This window comes from Condylura cristata, unplaced genomic scaffold (genome assembly GCF_000260355.1).
Source record: "Condylura cristata isolate star-nosed mole 26May11 unplaced genomic scaffold, ConCri1.0 scaffold00022, whole genome shotgun sequence".
Lineage (NCBI taxonomy): Eukaryota > Metazoa > Chordata > Mammalia > Eulipotyphla > Talpidae > Condylura > Condylura cristata.
In genome coordinates, this window is record NW_004567123.1 from 29,556,375 (window position 1) to 29,574,546 (window position 18,172).

The following is an 18,172-nucleotide window of genomic DNA, read 5'->3' on the forward strand; positions in this document are numbered from 1 at the left end:
GGAGGGGAGGGGTATGGGTGTAGCTGCAGATTTGAGAACTGGCTACCTTGTGTCTCAAGGGCAATAAGACAGTAGACATTGTCTCAGTTACTTCACCATAAAACAATTCAGCACATCAACCCGCCCAGGAAGCCCCTTCCTTGTCATTTTATTTGATCTCTCTTCCTCTCCATCTACGATACTTTTTAAATCATTTACACATGCTCAGACTTCAAGAACCACACACAACCTGCAAAAGGGCTGCCATTGACCGAGCTGTCCCAAAACCCCACTGACCCAGGTTAAGGTTCAGGATGCTTCCGGTGGGCGTTTTGTCCGTCTTCGTGGCGACAGGCGTGGACGATTGGGGTGAGAAGGGTTTCGGGCTGCCGGATGAGCTCCCTGCTTGTCCTGTCTTCGTGGAGGCGGGTGAAGCTGAAAAAGGTTGGTTTGTCAAAAGGCAGGTTTATAATCAGTCGACAAATAAAAGTCTTGCTGTAGGTAGACAGCGAGCGGAGACACTGTATTTGATTTCCACCAGGCCCCGGAGCACCAGATGGCAGGGGGAAAGGACTTTAACCCAATGTCAAGCCATTAGAGCCACAGAGGAAGGAGGCCCCCAGTTATTGTGTTAAACACAAAGCTCTACGACAAATCGGCTAAGCTGCCACTGAAATTGTTTTGGCCCGTTCAGGAGTGCAAATCTCAAAATAAATAGCGATCAAACCAGCGCCCACCCTGGCCCAGATGCAGAGACGGAGAAAGGCTTACAAGTGGCAGGCCATCGTTTGAGGGGGACACGGGGCCACTCCCACAGCCGTCACACCTGCCGGGGCCAACGTGATCCCCAGGAGAGCTCAGGCTTCCCCTTCAAAGGTTTTGCTGAATGAAGCCAAACGTGGCTGGAGGGCCAGGACACATCGGTGCACCATCTCTCCCTCCGACTGTATAAAGTAACAGGACATTTCTCTAGCCTCAATGCTTTTCACCTGCATGGTAAACTTGTTTTAAAAACAGCACCTTGTGTTAAGGGTAAAAAAGGTGGTGATGCTGACCATGACCCAAAACTTAAATGTGTACTACACATGACCCCCCAAGTTCCCCCTGCCAGGATGTCACTCCACAGGCGTGTCTGTACAAAGAACGTTAGGATGTGTGGGCGAAGTGGCCATTAAGTTTGATACGTACAGGTATCTGCTGGAGATTAGCTAAGTAAGTGAAGGTTCAAATGCTAAGTAATCCCTAAAACGAATGACACCCATCTGTGCAGTCTGGCAAGGAGAGGTGCCCACCGAAGTTGGGAGGAGAGAAAGAGTAAACCCCAGTGCGTGTAAAGGCCCCCAAGGTGTAAATACTTTTTAAAGCTGACCCACACCACTACCTGCATGGATACGTATCTTTACTTTTAAAAGCACATTCTATAAACTATTGGTGAAGTTTAGATAAGAAAGTGTAACTCAGAATATAGGGGTTACAGATCTTTTTCATTTATTTTTAAAGCCTTCCTATACAATTTTCATACTGCTGCAGGGTTTTTTTTTGGTTTGAGTTTTTGCCATGTGCCTGTAGGACTTTCATCAGTTTAAAAAAAGTCAACTGGAGGTATTTTGGTTATGGGCCATTTTGCTCTGTTTTATAGAAGACTTTTAACTGTACTTTTGCTGCGAAGAAAACATTTTAAGTCAAACACAAAAATATATGTGTTGACATAGAAAAATATAAGGAATTCTGTGACTGTGTTACTATTTTATGTTCTTACAAGCTTTAATTCTGATTCCCTCTGTGGCCATCAAGGGGACATGTGAAAGAACAGGCAGATCAAAAACCCATGACTTGAGGTTCCAGAGAGCATGAGCAGGGACATAAAATTTACACTGAGATGACAAATCAGAGCTATTTACAATAGCGAAGCCCCAAAACAGGGGAGAGGATCCAGAAGATGGGGTAGGGGGAAACACAAGGGAATACTACTCAGCGATCAAAAAGATCATGCCATTGAGCCAACATGGATGGAACTGGACGGGATTATCCCAAATGAAATCAGCCAGAAAGAGAAAGATGAACATCCGATTACTTCACTTATATATGGAATATTGAGGACCAAAGACCAAATCTACAACCAACCCTTGAAAGCCGACCATAGACCTTCGGCATCCGGGAGGGGAAAGGGGAAGAAAATGGGAGGAGGAACACGGTGGGCTGTGGTGGATATGGTGATCTGGTGGTGGGAGAGCTGTGGTGACCACCCTGCAGGGAGAAATTCTTTACTGGGAAATAAATGACCAAAGATGTAAAGTTGATAGTTCACTAAAAAAAATGTGTAAAAAAAAGTTAAGACACATCAATGTATCCATTTAAAAAATTCAAGCTCACTTTTGAATAAAACCAGGTTCTTCAAGAACTGTTCCCCCAAATTCCTGCACACGCCCCCATTTCTTGTCATTTCATGTACTGTCTATCCACCCTTGACAATGAGAACTGTATGTACTTAGGAAAACGTCAAATGCTGCTGGATTTAAGGATTAGCATGACCCCATCCACCACAAAAAGCTCTTTCCACATGATTATACCCACTGAAAAACCTGAACACCCAGTTCTGAACAGTTGCTACCTCTTGGAGTGGGGTATTGTTTTATTTATTATGTCTTCTATAATATTAAAATCCAAATGCAACATGTGATACTCAGGAAGACACAGAATAAAATGTTAATCATGAAAAGCTTCCAAGATAAAGGTGAAGCGATCAGAATGTTGGTCGCAGTGGTAAATTTCAAAAGCATGGTCCCTTCAGGGGCTGGTTCTGGGTATGGAGGGGTGGCAAACCCCGAGGGCCCTGGAGGGCCTGTGGAGACATTTCTGGCTGCATCACTGTGGGAGGGGCTACGGCCTGGCACACTGCGCCAGAGCCACAAACGCTGGGGCAGAAAACAGCACCGCTCCCAGGCGGGGATTATCGGGCCCAAGTGTCAACAGCACCTAGATTGAGAAACCCCACTTTCAATCACTGCACGGACATTTTCCAAAGCAAAAGGACATTTGGAAATGCTCATTTCAATTAAGCTTTGAAACAGATGCCAATTCTTTTATAAAGCCATAAATCTTGCTCAAAGGAAGAACTAATTGCCTTTGAAGTCACCAATAATTGAATCAGATTTTAGACTTTGATGTACAACTCAGGAGTGTGGGCTAAAACACATCATTTATTCTCTACATTTACAAAATCCTAGCCTGGGCTAAGTGCTATTCTGACTGCATGAAACATGAGTTTCAGAATTAAACTGGAAAAAAGGTCCCTTCCCTCCCACGCACCCAGCGCTCTGGGTGGGGTGGGGGTGGAGGAGTTAATGATTCATGCTGTATTTTCTCCACTTCTGAAGCCCTGGAAACAACCTATAGGTTCAAAAGGGCTGCTGCATCCACCACCCATCAGTCGCTATACTGAAAGGGAAAGGATTCAGAACACAAGGTGAAATCCAAAAAGCCTACGCCAGACACCCTAACAGGCCATCCATGAACGGGGCTGTTCACACCTACACTTGAAACAGTATGCACACTTTCTTTTTTTTTTTAATTTGAGTCATTAAGTAAAAGAGTACTTCACATTTGGGAAACACATTTGAGACTTCTTTTCAACAACCAGAAATCTGGCAACACTGAGCCCACATGCCCACTGAAAAGCAGCCGGAGCAAAAGGCAAAGGACCCTCCCTAGCTGAGCACATCACAGAAGGATCTGGAGGAACTAGAGACATAAGTGGCTGCACTCTGATTCTCTCACCCCCATCCCAGCTGCTTTCCAGCCTCACCCACCCCCACAGCCACTGATCCCTAGACACATCTGAATTTTCAACCTAACAGTGTGACTTAGAGCCACCCTAGAGAAAATTCTGGAAACAATGCCTGGAGGTGGACTGTTGGGGGGGGGTTGATTTCTCATAATTAATGATTATCTTATAACAGGTATGTATTGAGTTTCCAGTTAAAAAAATAAAAGAGTGTCTTCCCTTCTGGCTCATCCGTAACCCAGAAGGCACCAGAAGACTAAAGCCCCGTCAGCTCAGGATGGAGTAAAAGCCGGGAGCCCAGAATCCTGCCATAACCATACTAATGACTTAACTCAGAATCCCAAAAGCAATATTGACTAAGGCATCAATTTGGCCAGGAGGCCTAAATAAAGGGGGAGCAGGAAAATCACCAAGAATATGAACAACTCGAGTGCAGGACCCCAGGACAGTGTGAGTGACAGGTGACGGCAGCTGAGTCAAATGCTCCTGAGCAAGCTGAATCCAGGCCCAAGGACGATGGGCGCAGGATTCAGAGCCTCCCTCCCCCCAAGCAAACAGGGGGCAGGCCCCTAAGCGCCCAGTTTGACTTGATGGCTTGTTTCCATTGGTAGTTTTATGTGCTGGCTACAAAATCCCCACTGCTGAACCTGTGTCTTTTCTATTATCCTATGGCAATTCTTTCTGGACACCATCTTGGGTAATCAGTCTCGCCAGGCTCCTCCCAGGGGCAGAAGCACAGCCATCAATATCCCACTTCCGGTCCACTAGCTGCTGTTGTCACTGCTAACAGCAGAGGGCACTGGGCTGCCGGGAAAAGCAGCCAGGCTGGATTCAGGGAGAGGGTGTGGGACTCCAGCAGGCACCTCCCTCACCATCGACAGGCACCTCCACTTGCCTTCCGTGGACTGGGAGACTGACAGCTTCCTCCAACTTCCTCAAGGTTTGCAGAGGTTGGTAAGTCAACCTACAGGTCAAATCCGCTACCCCTCCTCTTCTTGTATGGCCCACAGCTAAGAACGGCATTGACCATTTTCGGATTATTGAAAAGAAGTAAGTAAAAATCAAAGAACATACAAATTATATGCCATTCAAATTTCAGGAGTCCCAGTCCCAGCCACATATTACAATTGGCTGTTCTAGTAAAAGACATGAATTTAGCAATAAGAGGCGGACAGTTGCATCACTGGGTCAAAGTCAGGCCCACAAAACCTAAGATGTTATTGCACTGTTACAAGTCAAGGGGCAACTTGCAAGCGGCAACATGATTCTGGGTATCACCTGTTTGTTCTCTACTGCTGAGTGTCTGAATTATGATTAGCAAAATGACCTGGGCACCTGCTGGCAGAGACTACTAAGAGGCGGGCTATTCTTCCCACTCCCCACCTAACAGTAACTCCTCACTCCAACGATGAGAGTGGAGTCAGGCATTCTCATGTCGTTTCAACCTCCATACCTCATGTGGAGGAGAGAAGCACTCTTAATTCAACATATGATATGTGTTACATTAGTCTACAACTGTTTCCTGAAATGTGGGCCAGAAAAAAACATGGTGACTCACGAGCCATGTGCTAGCTGCACGTCCAGTAGCAAAATCGGCCAACGGGACCTCCCTGGTGGCCGAGGGTTCATTCTCAGCGCTGTCACCCGAGTTCAACAACCTGAGTTCGATACCTGGCCAGGGAGCTGACCCACTCGGCACAGCAGGTCTCTCCTGTCTTCTGCGTCCCACTCTGCGCTTCCCACTCCCTGTTCTGCTCCCTGTTCTGTCTCCAGTGAATCTTCTCACCCCCTGCACCTCTGGCCTACACCCCAGTTCTTCTATGCAAAAATAAAATATGTTTTAAAAGCAACTACAAGCAACGGAAGCACAAGCACTTCAACTTTGATGACCCATCCTGGAAAGAAGCCCATTGTTCTCATGCTCAGCTCCCTCCCTCGTCTCACCCTGTCCCACGAGCACCAGAAGAAACACTGTGGAGCCCAGTTGGTGGGGGTGGCTACTTCACGCACTGTCCATTTCACCTTTGCTAGGAAGGAGCAGGAAGGTCCTGCTACTACGGAGACGCACAGACCAGGAAACTCTTGCCCAAAGCGCATGTGCGCCAGCCCCCTGCCCAGGCTCCACTGCCACATTCCAAAAGGGCCAGAGACGGCCAGAGACGTGTCACTGTGGTGCACTTCACCGAGCAGTGCTCTGGGGGAAGGGCTCTTGCCTCCCTCTCCTGCTGCGCTACCAACTGAGCCTGCAAAGTCCAGTGAATGTTAACTCTGAGAGACTCACCCATGCTCCATTAAGATAAAATTCTTCGGAAAGAAACAGCTGTTGGGATTCATCCAAGAGACATTTGAACTTAACACTGAAGGGTTTCTGGCCACCACCATCCCTCACTTCTGGAATGACCCCCAGCTGGCCAGCGGGGATTCGCTCATTTTCTACTTCCGAACAGCCAGACTTCCATGGGCCACTCACTTAAAATGTGCTCCACTGGAGCTCCTCACGGTTCTATGGCAACAGCCAGTGTGGGCTTGACGGGTGCAGCCCCCCAAGAAGCCGGTGCCCCACAGCCCCCCTCGCGAGCCCGCGGCTGACCTGTGCTCTTGTCCAGGAAGTCCATGGACTCCTCACTGGCGCTGAAGTGGCTGGAGGTGGCCTTCTTCTCGGGGTCCGGCTCCACGTCGGACCCGGTGTGCACAGAGGAGTTTGTGCTCATGGGAGACCTCGGCATGTCCGACAAAGAGATCCTGCGGCCGGCACCCCCACTCAGCATGGGCTTGCTCATCAGGATCTTGGGGGAGGCCGTCATGTCAAAGTTGAGCTTGACCTTCTCCTGCTTGTCTACCTTGGCGGCTCCGGCGCTGGGGTTGCTGGGGTCCAGCAGCATTTGGTACTGGCTATTGGGCGTGTAGGGTGTCCTGAACGGAGAGTAATTAAAAACCCCGAACTTTCTGCGGATATTCTCCACATAAACTTCCATCTCTTGCATTGCACTATTGAAGATGCTTTTAGTCTTTTTCACAGAAAAAGGAATTTCTTTAGACATGAGGTAGCAGTTATTGATAGGAACCCAGGCCCTAGGGGTGTGAAAGAGAGAGTATTAGTCAACTTTGGCCATTTCTTAAAGGCTCTTTTTTTAAGTTTCGAAAAATGTATTGAACTGTGCTAAGAACACTTAAGTTCTACTGTCTAAGTGCACGACATTGTCACCCCAGCCCAGCCCCTGGCAACCACCAATCCACCTGATTATGAATTTAGACTGTTCTGGATGCTTTAAATACATGGAACCCTGTGGTGGTTTCCCTTCTACAATGTGCCCGTTTCATTTCATTCAGCACAATGTCCTCAAGGTTCCGTACTGTTGCACATACAACAAAATGTTCTCCCTGTGCAGGACTGAGTAGTACTCCATTTAATCTCATTATTCATCCATGTGTCCATGGGCACTTAAGGCTGTTTCCAGGATTTCTTCCTTGACATAAACCAAATTAGCCGAGATTTTAAAACCTATCCCATTTTTTTTTAAATGACTTGGATTGAAAGGGGAAAAAATAACATTCACTGAACAGTCACATTCTGTCAGTAAGGACAGCATAAGAAAAAGCTAAAATATAAAGATATGCAATAGACTTAGTGGTTTTAACCCAATTTAAAAAGATAAGAAACTAGTCCCGTTTGGCTTTGGTTTAGTGGCATGAGAAAATCTCCCGGGCTACAACTCTGAAAGAGAATTAACTCCCAAATCTCACTCTTCTGCATTCAAGCAAAAGAGCTTATATTTTTTCCTATTTTAAAATTAGGACTCGGGCCCTCCCTGGCAGCGCGCAGTGGATTAAGGCGCAGTGCTGCGAAGCTGGCTGCAGCCGCTTCAGTGCAAGTTCAATTCCCGGCCAGGGAGTTGACCCACATGGCGCGGCAGACCTCACCTGTTTCTCCCGCTGCTCCCCTCAGCAGTGTACTTTGTCAGTCTGCCTGTTCTGCTCCCCACTCTGTCTCTGGTGAATCCTCTCACCACCCCTGCACCTCTGGCCTGTACCTCAGTTCTGTATGCATAAATAAATAAATATTTTTTAAAAATAAAATAAAATTAGGATTCTCCACAGGACTTAAAAGGAAACCGTTGGGAAGTGGCAACCCGAAAAGCAATGTATGGTTTCAACTGTGAGAGCGAACTGCAGGGCCCAGTGGCCTCTGGTGGAGGAGGCTGGGTGTTGACAAGCATCTGAGACGCTCCGCTCTGCGGTGCTGCGAACCAGCGCTACCTCAGTCGACAGACAAGTGCCAACGAATTTTCTAAACTTCTACCAAGAGCACTTAACAACCGTACCTGCTGTGTAAGAGGCACTCAATGAATGCCAGCACTTTTGTGATTCTACAGGCACTTAATAATACTTTAATAAAGTATTTTCTATATTTTCACATAACACTGTGTGTCTGTCCGTCTGTCTCTCGCTCAGAAATAAAACCAAAAGGAGCAAAATCCCATGAGAGACAGAAAGTACGTGATGAGACTGCTTGAAACGTGGCGATGCAGGGCCTCCCTCGGGTCCCTCCGGGAGCACAAAGTGGTCTGGCGCTTTCCCGAGGCTGTCGCCGGACCCACTGTGCTCACCCTGCTCCCGACTCAGGTCTGGGCTCTAGAGCCCCCAGCGAGCTCCCCGAAGAAGGGGCAGAGGACCCTGCAAGGCTGTCGGCGAGCCCAGCCCCCTCAGTCTGAGGAAGGGACACTCCCAAGAGGGAAAGGCCCTCAGGAGAGAGGCCTCCCCATGGGGACTCCCGGCCCAGCCCCGGCCCAGTTCCCGGAATACCCGCCGCTTCGGATGTCTGTGCAAACGCACAGCCAGCAGCTCAACACCCTCCCACCAGGGGACAGAGGACACTGGGAGGTGGCAGTTAGGATAATCTCAAGGGCTTCAGACTTGCTGCTGGCCTGCCATCCGTGGTGGCTACCGCCCAGAACCACCCTACCACACCTTTCAGCGCAGGGGAACAGCCCCAGGAACCCCATCTAACAAAGCGGAGAGCAGACTGAGACCTGGGAATCATGGGTGCGTGAGGCAGGCTTTTCCCCCACCCATACACATCCTAAGTAGGCCCACAGTGTGCTTCGCTGTAGAACAAAAACAGCCTAAGTGGCAGAGAAGGTTAACTCCATGACGGTTGATTCCATCCTCAGGAAGACAAACCGAACACCAGCACCGATCCCTCTGGCCCTCAAATAAAAGCCAGGCTCCCGGCCACATCCCTCCCGCCCACCCTTCCCCTCGCTGTTCAAACCCCTCTGCCCCTGCTCTTTGTGGGGACACCGGCCTTGGGGGACTCTCTTCTCTCCCGGACCCTCCCCAGACCTGCCATTCCCTCCTGCCAGAGGTCATCCGTGTGTTACCTGTTTTCACGCCAAGATCTCAGCCTTCACACCCGCAGAGAGTCGGACATCCCTCCCTCTCCCCAGCCTGGCCACTCATTTGAATGACTATTAAGAAGCTTTCTAACGGAACTGGTCAAAATCAAGTGTATTATTTACTGTGGAACCCGGCAGACCACCTTGGTGTCTTCCCGTCTGATCTAAAAACGGAAGGCCGAGATTCTGAATAAAGCATATTGCAGGTAACACTGAAATTCACTCTTTTCTGTGATTTCCAAGATGCCAAGCCAAGTTTTACAGAGAGATGCAACGTTCATTGAAGAGCCTGGCATTGTTTAAAAATATAAATAGCATTTTCGTATATTCTCGGGGGGGGGGGGTTTGGGGGGGATGATTTTTAGACTGTGCATTTTATGTATCCTCCCCCGACATATTCACACACTTCCTCTAGTGGCTTGGCTGGGCTCTGAAAAGGGTTTTGCCTCATTTAATCATAACGGAACTTGTTAAAAGGGAAACCAGGTATTAACTGCTGCTCATCTCTGCCTACCTGTTGTGCTGGGTGCACTCGCTAAAGGGAAGTGCTGTTAGCTGGGATAATTCACGTCACCACGAGCGGAGGGGAGGGGGCCTGTCAAAACAGCAACCCCTTCTAATTTCCCACTCTAGCGTCCAAGAAAAGGGAACAGGAGGGAATGGCCCAGCACAATGATTGTCATTTACAGGCAATCTGGGAAAATACCTCCGATACCTAGAACGATAGTTTTCAAAAGTAATTTGCATGGAGGCTTAATTTACACCAGAAAAATCCAAAAAAGAACAGCCAAACCACAAAAGCAAGGCAAAGACACCTTTCCAGCTAACATGTAGAAAAAATCCCAAGTTGATGAATTATCAGGCTTAACAGAGCAACAGCACCCCCCTTCTCACAGCCACTGACAGCATCAAAGGTTCCACTCAAGTGGCACGTTCAGAGCGAATTTTTAACTCCCACCTGTCATGTTGTCCAAAGAAACGGGCATCAACCTGCCCATCTTTATCCCTCAGGGCTTTTGCGGGCCAGAATGGAAACCCCTTCAGTTTTGCCCAGACCAAAGGATGTGGATTGCTCTAGGAAAAGAAAAACAAAATCCAGGGTTTGGATGTAACTGACAACAAGAATCACATATGACGTTTGGCGTGTGTGGTGATTAAACAGAGTAAAGGCAGAAGTGAACCAGGCCACACACTGACCAGGGGCTCCCCGGGTGGTGCTCCCCAGAATGTGGGTGAAGCTAGGAAAGGGGTTAACCCAGGAGAAGAAACGGGTGCTGAGCAAAGACCAGGCTTGAATCCTGGCTGCAGCCCATCATCTGGGGGGCTGTGGCCAACCACTTTCCTGCACAGCGTGGAGATAATTCCTGCATCCTGTGAAGTCGGAGGATGGACAGCACATTAAATCTTGTATATATTAAGGGCCAGCAATATCCCCTCGAGTCTGTACTGAGAACGGTACTGACTGTGCAGGTGTTCGTCTCCAAGGCAGGAAGAAACAAAAACAATGTTTTGATTCTCAACTCTACCTGCCCCATCTTGCCCACAATACACTCCACCCCGCTCCCATTCCCCGACCAACCCACCCCAAGAAGGCCCCCTTCCCGCTGCAGACTACAGGTCTGGGGAATGCAGGCAGGTGGGGAAGGTGAGGGTGGTGGTCTAGCCCTGATCCCGAGAACCATGGTTTGGGGAGACCATGCTGTTAGCCCGGAGTAGCACTTCCCCACCGCTTAGAACAGACCCCACACAATTAGTCATACCACGCTGGCTTCACGCACATCCCAACATCTGCATCAGCTGGGCATCCCCTCTCTGATGAGCTCCCCATTACTGTGCAGGCTGCCGTCTACCCAGGTAACGAGCACAGTAACTCACAATGCTTCCGGGGTTACGTGCAGCGCATTCTCCCGTAACGTCATCAACAAAAAATTACTGAAAAACTTCAGCCAAGGTTTCATCAACCACACCACCCGCAGAAAGCTGTCCTGGGCAGTCATGTTAAGGCACAGAATTCAGAAACAAAGAAATTCCGACTTACACAAGGCTCGCAAAACCAGTTATCTCGTTTTTGGCAAGCAGCTAGGTAACACTCTGGACATACTTCAATCTCATTCATCTGTAAAGCAAAAATATGTTAGAGCAAGTCACCCCAGGGCCCTCACATCTGGTGGCCTTCCAGAAATGCCTCCTCGGCAGAGGAGCCCAGAGTGGGCTGAATCCAAGCCCTTACCGCCAACCCGACACTGCCACCCCACCCAAGCCGCCATCTCTCTCCCGGACCGCACGGCCCAGCGTCCACGCTCGCTCCGCTGTGGCTCATTCCCGCAGAAACAGCAGCCAGAGCCACCTCCACACACAGGTCTGGTCCTGCCCCGGTCCTCACACCGGGCTGTCTTCTCTACTGGGACAATCTGTGCTCATCTCAGTTGGGGTGGGTTTGCAATTAAGAATCGAAGATGAACCAGTCTTGAAAGAAAGAATTCTCCAGCCAAAGCTGAAAAACGGACAAGGAATCTAAACACCTGGTCAATGGTTCCTTCCAGGCCATGTGTGACCTGACCTCAGCCGCCTTGTCGGACACCCTCTTGGGCCTCTGCTTGTCACACTCTCCAAAGTGCTTCATTAAGACCTCATGGCCTAGTTTTCCTCCGCTGACACCAACCTGACCGTCCTATGACACAATGGCCTCCTCCCTCCCAGGCAGTGTCCCCTACGGCCATCACCGCTCTTGAGAGTCAGGGCCTCAAGCCCACTCTTGCCTCTGATGCAGACCCTCATCAACAGGATGGGGATGAGAGCAGCACCTGTCAAACAGGCTTTTAAAAACTACATGAGACACACATAAAGCCCCTTCAAGTGACATTGTAATCAATGTATTCAGCAAAGGTTTTTTAAAGTGTGCTGGTGCCACTCTAGTATCCTAAGGCATTAACTCACCTATTCCTCACAACCCCGAGATGAGATCATTAACCTGCTCCAGGTGTCACCACTTGGACCTGGAATTGAACCAGTAAAGTTGGACTCTCAAGTCCACACATTTCACCATGGCCCTGGGAATTACTAGTAGCTTCAGGCCATCAAGCTTGTTTTTCTGTATCTCTTACATCATGAAATGTGTCAAATACATAGCAGGTGCTATGGTTTTTTTTGTTTTGTTTTTTTAAAGATTTATTTACTTGTGCATATAAAACTGGGGTACAGGCCAGAGGCTCAGGGGCGGTGAGAGGTTTCACCAGAGACAGAGTGGGGAACAGAACAGGCAGATAGACGAAGTACACTGCTGAGGGGAGCAGCGGGCGGGTCAGGAGAGGTCTGCCGCGCCATGTGGTCACCTCCGGGACAGGCGGGGATCGAACTCATGCGGAAGCGGCTTTAGATTCTCAGTGCTGTGCTTTAACCCGCTGCGCCACCAGGGAGGGCCGCAGGTGCTATGGTTTATGATGAAATGTATGTATAAATATGCTTATATTCCACAGATGCGTGAAGCTGTCCACTATGTTTTTTGCTATTTGACTCATTTCACTCAATATAATCACCTGGAGTCCGTCCAAGGTCCCAATGGCCAGCGGTTCCTCTTTCTTCACAGCTGTGTAATGCTCCACTGAATGTATCTGCCACAATTTCTCAACTACTTTTAACTTATTTTCTGACTTAACAGATCAATTAAAAAAATGAGTGAACGGGGTCCTCCCTGGGGGCACAACGGTTAGGCCACAACACCACAAGTGAACCACAGCCGCTGCAGTGCCAGTTGGATGGCAGCCCCGGACAGCGCGGCAGACCTCTCCTGGCCGGCCGCTGCCCCTCAGCGGTGGGCTTCGTCCATCTGCCTGTTCTGCTCCCCACTCTGTCTCCAGTGGATCCTCTCACCACCCCTGTACCTCTGGCCTGTACCCCAGTTCTGTGTGCATAAATAAATAAAAATCTTTTTTCTTTTTTAAAAAATGAGTAAAATGAATGAATAAATAAACGGTAGAACATATTTCTACCTTTTACCGTCTCTGCTTCTGGACTATTCCAGAAGTACTGATGGGGGAAAATGAATGGTAATGTCAGGTCAGGTCAGCCCTGAACGCAAACTTGAAGCCCACAAAGCAGCCATGTGTGGCCAACAGGCAGATTCAGAAATGGCAGGAAAAAGGGTGGGGAGGCACCATCAGGCAGTCAACCAATTAAAGGCCTCGCTTCTGAGCCCAAACGCAGGGAAACTGATGAATCCCCAAGAGGAAAATGACTGGACATGCCCACAAGAACCTGCAAGCCACCAGTGAATTTATAAATTGTACATCATTTGTCCCCAAAGAAATGTGAAACACCACTATTTTCACTGATCACCCCAGAGAGACACGTACACCCACACACCCACCCAGAAAGCACACAGAAAACCACAGCTGGGCTCCCCCCCGGGTGCCGGGACGCTCCATCTGGAGTGCTCTCAGGGCTCTGGGCTGTGACCTGGTAACTGCACTTTTACAATGACTCTGGGGAATCATCGGGACAGCAAGGCAAACTCCTGCTCTCCCTATTGTTCCATCAGCAAGAAAACATGCACAGTGGGAGAGACAGGCAGGTTCTAAGACTCTCTAGGAATGTACAACACGGCCACGGCCAACTTCTAAGTGTGCATAGGGCTTTCTTCCCATGGCAGCAAGTGAACGATGCGATGCAGACCAGCTGCTCCTAAGAGCTCCTCTCCAGCCGGGGCACACGAGCCCGCGGGACCTCTACATCCACACACTCAAAACTCTCCAGGACACCCAGGCACTCCCCAAATATCCTCGACAAGGACACTGAAAGGGACCTCACTCAAGGCCACAGTGGGGACACAGGAACTCGGACCACTGTGGAACCCCCACTCAGCATGCTTGTGAGGACCCAAGGTTGAGAAGGAAAGACCATGTGCAGCTCCCCGACTCAGCCAGGCTGAGGCGAGGGTGATTTGTAACCTGCGTTGCTCTTGTTTTCCTTAAAGAGAAAGAGAGGGGCCGCTGTCCACACCATAAGCAAATCCCAAAATCCCCTCAGCTACCCATCGGGGAGATTCTGCAAACACAAACTCCAGCACCCGCCCCTCCCTCTGGGCATGCGGAAAATAGGACAAGAGACACATACATACCTCATGCTCACAGATTTTGATGACTACTTTCGCTATTTGAGTCAATTTGTGATTTCCTGAGGGAATAAAAATATAGGATTAATCCCTGGAAATACCGTAACACCTGCCACTGGGATCAATTTCCATTCACAATCTCCTACGTTCCCCCAGCATAATGCTTTCCAAAGTAAAAAATCTGATGTTTCTGGCTTGTGACATGAATTCAGGTGGTCTGACTTTTCCCATGAACAGTGACCGGACTTGGGAATCTCCACGTTGCCTTATCTGCAACTGGCGTCTTATGTGGGGGTGACCTCGCATCCAGGGACTAACACTGCAATGGGGTTTTTGCCTTCTAAAGGTACAAATTAGTGGCAAGGGGTCTTACTCCATGCATTGTTCCAGACCCCAACCTAAGAGGGCTATGGGGGAAGGCGGGCTTGAAATGAGTATCTCTGGGCACCCAAAGTTTTGAAGAATTTCATATCAACTACTCAATGAGCCTCAATGGGGACCCGACGCAAAGGTCCTCATTTCATTCATGAGTCAAGTCAAGTTGCACAGGGACAGCTGCCCACGAGGCCACTTAGCTATAAGTTAGGGACCTGGATCTCACTCTAAATCCCTCACCTTTGCACTAAGCCAGAGGACAAAGACAATCAAAAAGCCATGTTTTCTTCAAACTCTACAGTGCGTATTACTTTCAAAAAGATTTCACAGACACACACAGGTGCACAAAATAACTCAAATGTAACTGGCGCTCTGTTAACTCTGTATTCCACAAGCCACTTGAGTGTCCAGTGGCAACAGGTCAGGCAGGAATTCCTTGTCCAGAGCTCACTTCACAGCCAGTGGCCACCTGATGTGACTGCTGTTTTCAGCCACCTGACCTCACTCACTTGTTTACATGAGTTTATAGACTTACTCGAATTCCCGATGCCCAGTGACACTCTGCCCTCTCCGGAGCCCCAGCCCAGCTAGGAGTTAATGGTCATCATGTGCTTTGACCTGACAGACACTTGTTTGTACGTCTTCCCCGAAACATTAGCTACCAGTCTATGCAGGGCCAAGGGCTAGGCAGCAGTTTACATCTCTTGTGAGCAAAAATAAATACAGCGCCCGGACAGTGTCAAGAAGCAGAGGTCTGCGAGAGCTCCTCATGTGGTCTGCGTACTGAGGGCCCTAAGTGCTCACAGAGGAGAGTCTGAGGACAAGGGAAGCCATCAAGGCACAGAGGAGAGTGTTTCAGCAGGGGACAAAAGCAGCAGGATGGAAGAACCCCAAAAGGCCACGCTGCCAGAAGGTGGACAGGCAGGGCAGTGGGACAAACGGACAGGTGCCCAAGGTGGAGGACTCAATGGAAATCCACCTCCATTCTGTCCAGGAGACTGACTTCCCACAAAAAGACAACAAACGAAATTTTGTCCATAATACGTAAAGAACTCCTACACTCAATAATAAAAGAATAATAATTGAAGTGTCAATAACAAAAGAATAATTGAATTCTCAAATGAGCAAAAGATATGGTTACTTTATAGATAGATACACACACATATATATACACACATACATACACAAATGACTAATATGTGCATGAAATGATACTTGATACCACTAATCATTATAGAAAGGAAATTAAAACCACAACATATTTTACACCCTCAAGAATGACTAAAATTAAAGACAGATAGTATCAAGTGTTGACAATGGTGGAGCCGCTCACATTCAGTGCTAGGAATATAGATGATACCATAGCTTTGCAAAACAACAAGCAAAATGTCTTGTAAAGTTAGATGCAAACCTATTCCACGATGCAGCAATACCACTCCTCAGTATTTATCCAAGAGAAACAGAACCGTATGTCCACACGAAGACTTGCGCAAGAATGTTGAGTGGCTTTATTCTACAGTCAAAAGTTGAAAACAAGCCCAATATTTATCAACATCACCAAGGTGAATGGATCGATGGTATGTTGATAAAATGAAAAAAAAAAATCACTCAACAATCAAAAGAAATGAGCCACTGATACACACAACAATATGGAAACACTGAAAGCAGCCAAATACAAGAATTCAATCTCTTGACACCACTGACAGGTAATTCTATGCAAAACTAATATATTGTGACAAAACAAAAAACAAACAAACAAAAAAACCAGAACAGTAGTTCCCTCTGAGGAAGTGCGATTTACTGCAATGGTGCAAAAGGGACTATAATAGGGTAATGGAAATATCCTGAGTCCCATCTGAGGTTGTAGCTACACCTCAGATGCACACGGAAACTCAAAGCACTCTGTTGTAAAATAAGGCTTTTCCAAAGGACAGGGATCAGCACCCAATGGTCACGAGCTGCTGCGGATGTCAGCTCCTACCTTAAAACGCAGGTCATTACCACCCCCCCTTATCACACACATTAGTTACCTGTGTGCACAGTCTCAGCTACTGGCCCTGACGCATGACTGGGTGCCTGATTTTTTGCATGAAAGATGGTAAATGAGCAACATACACAGCATACGCTCCTCTTCTGGAGTCATCTAAGTCACTCACCCCCGTTATAAATGATGCAGTTATGCAGAATCCACTTTGCATCCGCCAGGAAGGCCTCTGTGCAACCGTACATTTTCTTTTTAGCGTTCTGGGAAGAAAAGCAGGGCGCACAGTCATCAGGGAATCTAAACACGCTGCCACCAATAACACCTGTGTCCCCACGTAATTTCCTTAGCAGTCATTTGCCAAATTAATTAATGCTTTTACTCTTTTCCCAAGATGCTATTATATTTGAGATGTCTAACTAAAAAAAAAAGTATTCATTAAATTCAAGACACTAACTTAAATTTTCTCATAACAACTGTCACTTCTCAAGCAGCTTCCTTTATGAGCCAGGATCCTTTATAGAACTATGTGCCTGTTATTCACTGTACAGTCTCAGGACTGAGAAGTCAATGAAGCCATTACTAGGACCCCCATTTCAGAGACAAGGAAACTGAGGTCTGTTAAGAATTATCAAGCGTTCCACAGCTATTATTTTATGAAGCTAGAATTCTAACCCCATGGTTTTTGAATACCAGGAGAATGTGTAGAATTTTCCAGAGCTGGATTTACTGCTCAGATGGGAGTAGGGGAGGGTCCTCAACTTCTCCTCCTCCATGATTTTCTTTATCTATATTTTGGTGCCCATAGTTTGAAAATCAACCCCAGAACACTGGGTACAAACAATCTCAAGTGTTATAAGTGTAATTTTCAGCATGGAATTTGAGTGTGAACTTTTTACAGACACCTTCAGGCATTAAAAAAATATCCTTATTGGTAGAATAATTTGAGTTCTAAGAAGCCACATCTTTAATGCTAATCTGGAGGTTTCCCAGACACTTAATTTTCTCTTCTAGCCTCCTGCTGTTCTCATTAGCACCTCCAAAAGAGAGGAGTTAAGACTCAATCAAATCACCAATTTTCAGAAGCTGCGACTTTTTCAGGTTAAAAGCTGGAATCACTAGCAGAAGTAATGTTTGGAGCTAATCAGCGGATTTCAACACTCCGCTGCCAGCCCTGGAAGAAAGTTATGGATGAGATTCGCGGATCAAGAGTTCTTCTATCCAAATATAAACAGAGCAGGGAAAATGCAGCTAACTTGAGGTGGCACAAGGGAGAACCTCGGTCATAACAAGCATGGACGACCATCGAGAGGTTCTTGATGGTGCCAACCTTTTCCAGTGTACAGAGGTCCATGGGGTGGAAGATGTACTCTGCGTAGTCTGGATGCTGTTCCAACGGAACGGGCTTCTGGAATGCATCTGTCTACAAGAGAGACAAAGGAGACATGCTGGCACGACCCGTCAGGGCTGCAGCACCCCAGCACAAATGTCAGCAAGGGCTTTAAAAATTAGACCACTTTGCAGAGAACACAGATAGAAAGTTTTCC

At 47.9% G+C, this 18,172-nt stretch overlaps 1 protein-coding gene across 11 annotated transcripts in view; it reads right to left on the minus strand.

Annotated features, from left to right (window-relative positions):
* Positions 1-18,172, minus strand: part of ZMYND8 (zinc finger, MYND-type containing 8) — a 96,554-nt gene that overhangs the window by 28,582 nt on the left and 49,800 nt on the right. For all 11 annotated transcript variants that reach the window (XM_004687451.2, XM_004687455.2, XM_004687452.2 and 8 more), the window contains 7 exons: positions 17,956-18,048; positions 16,801-16,888; positions 14,276-14,331; positions 11,198-11,275; positions 10,118-10,233; positions 6,354-6,835; positions 277-414 (listed from right to left, as the gene is read on the minus strand). In XM_004687451.2, the coding sequence (XP_004687508.1) occupies positions 277-414; positions 6,354-6,835; positions 10,118-10,233; positions 11,198-11,275; positions 14,276-14,331; positions 16,801-16,888; positions 17,956-18,048 (1,051 nt within the window). The remainder of the gene's footprint in view (positions 1-276; positions 415-6,353; positions 6,836-10,117; positions 10,234-11,197; positions 11,276-14,275; positions 14,332-16,800; positions 16,889-17,955; positions 18,049-18,172) is intronic.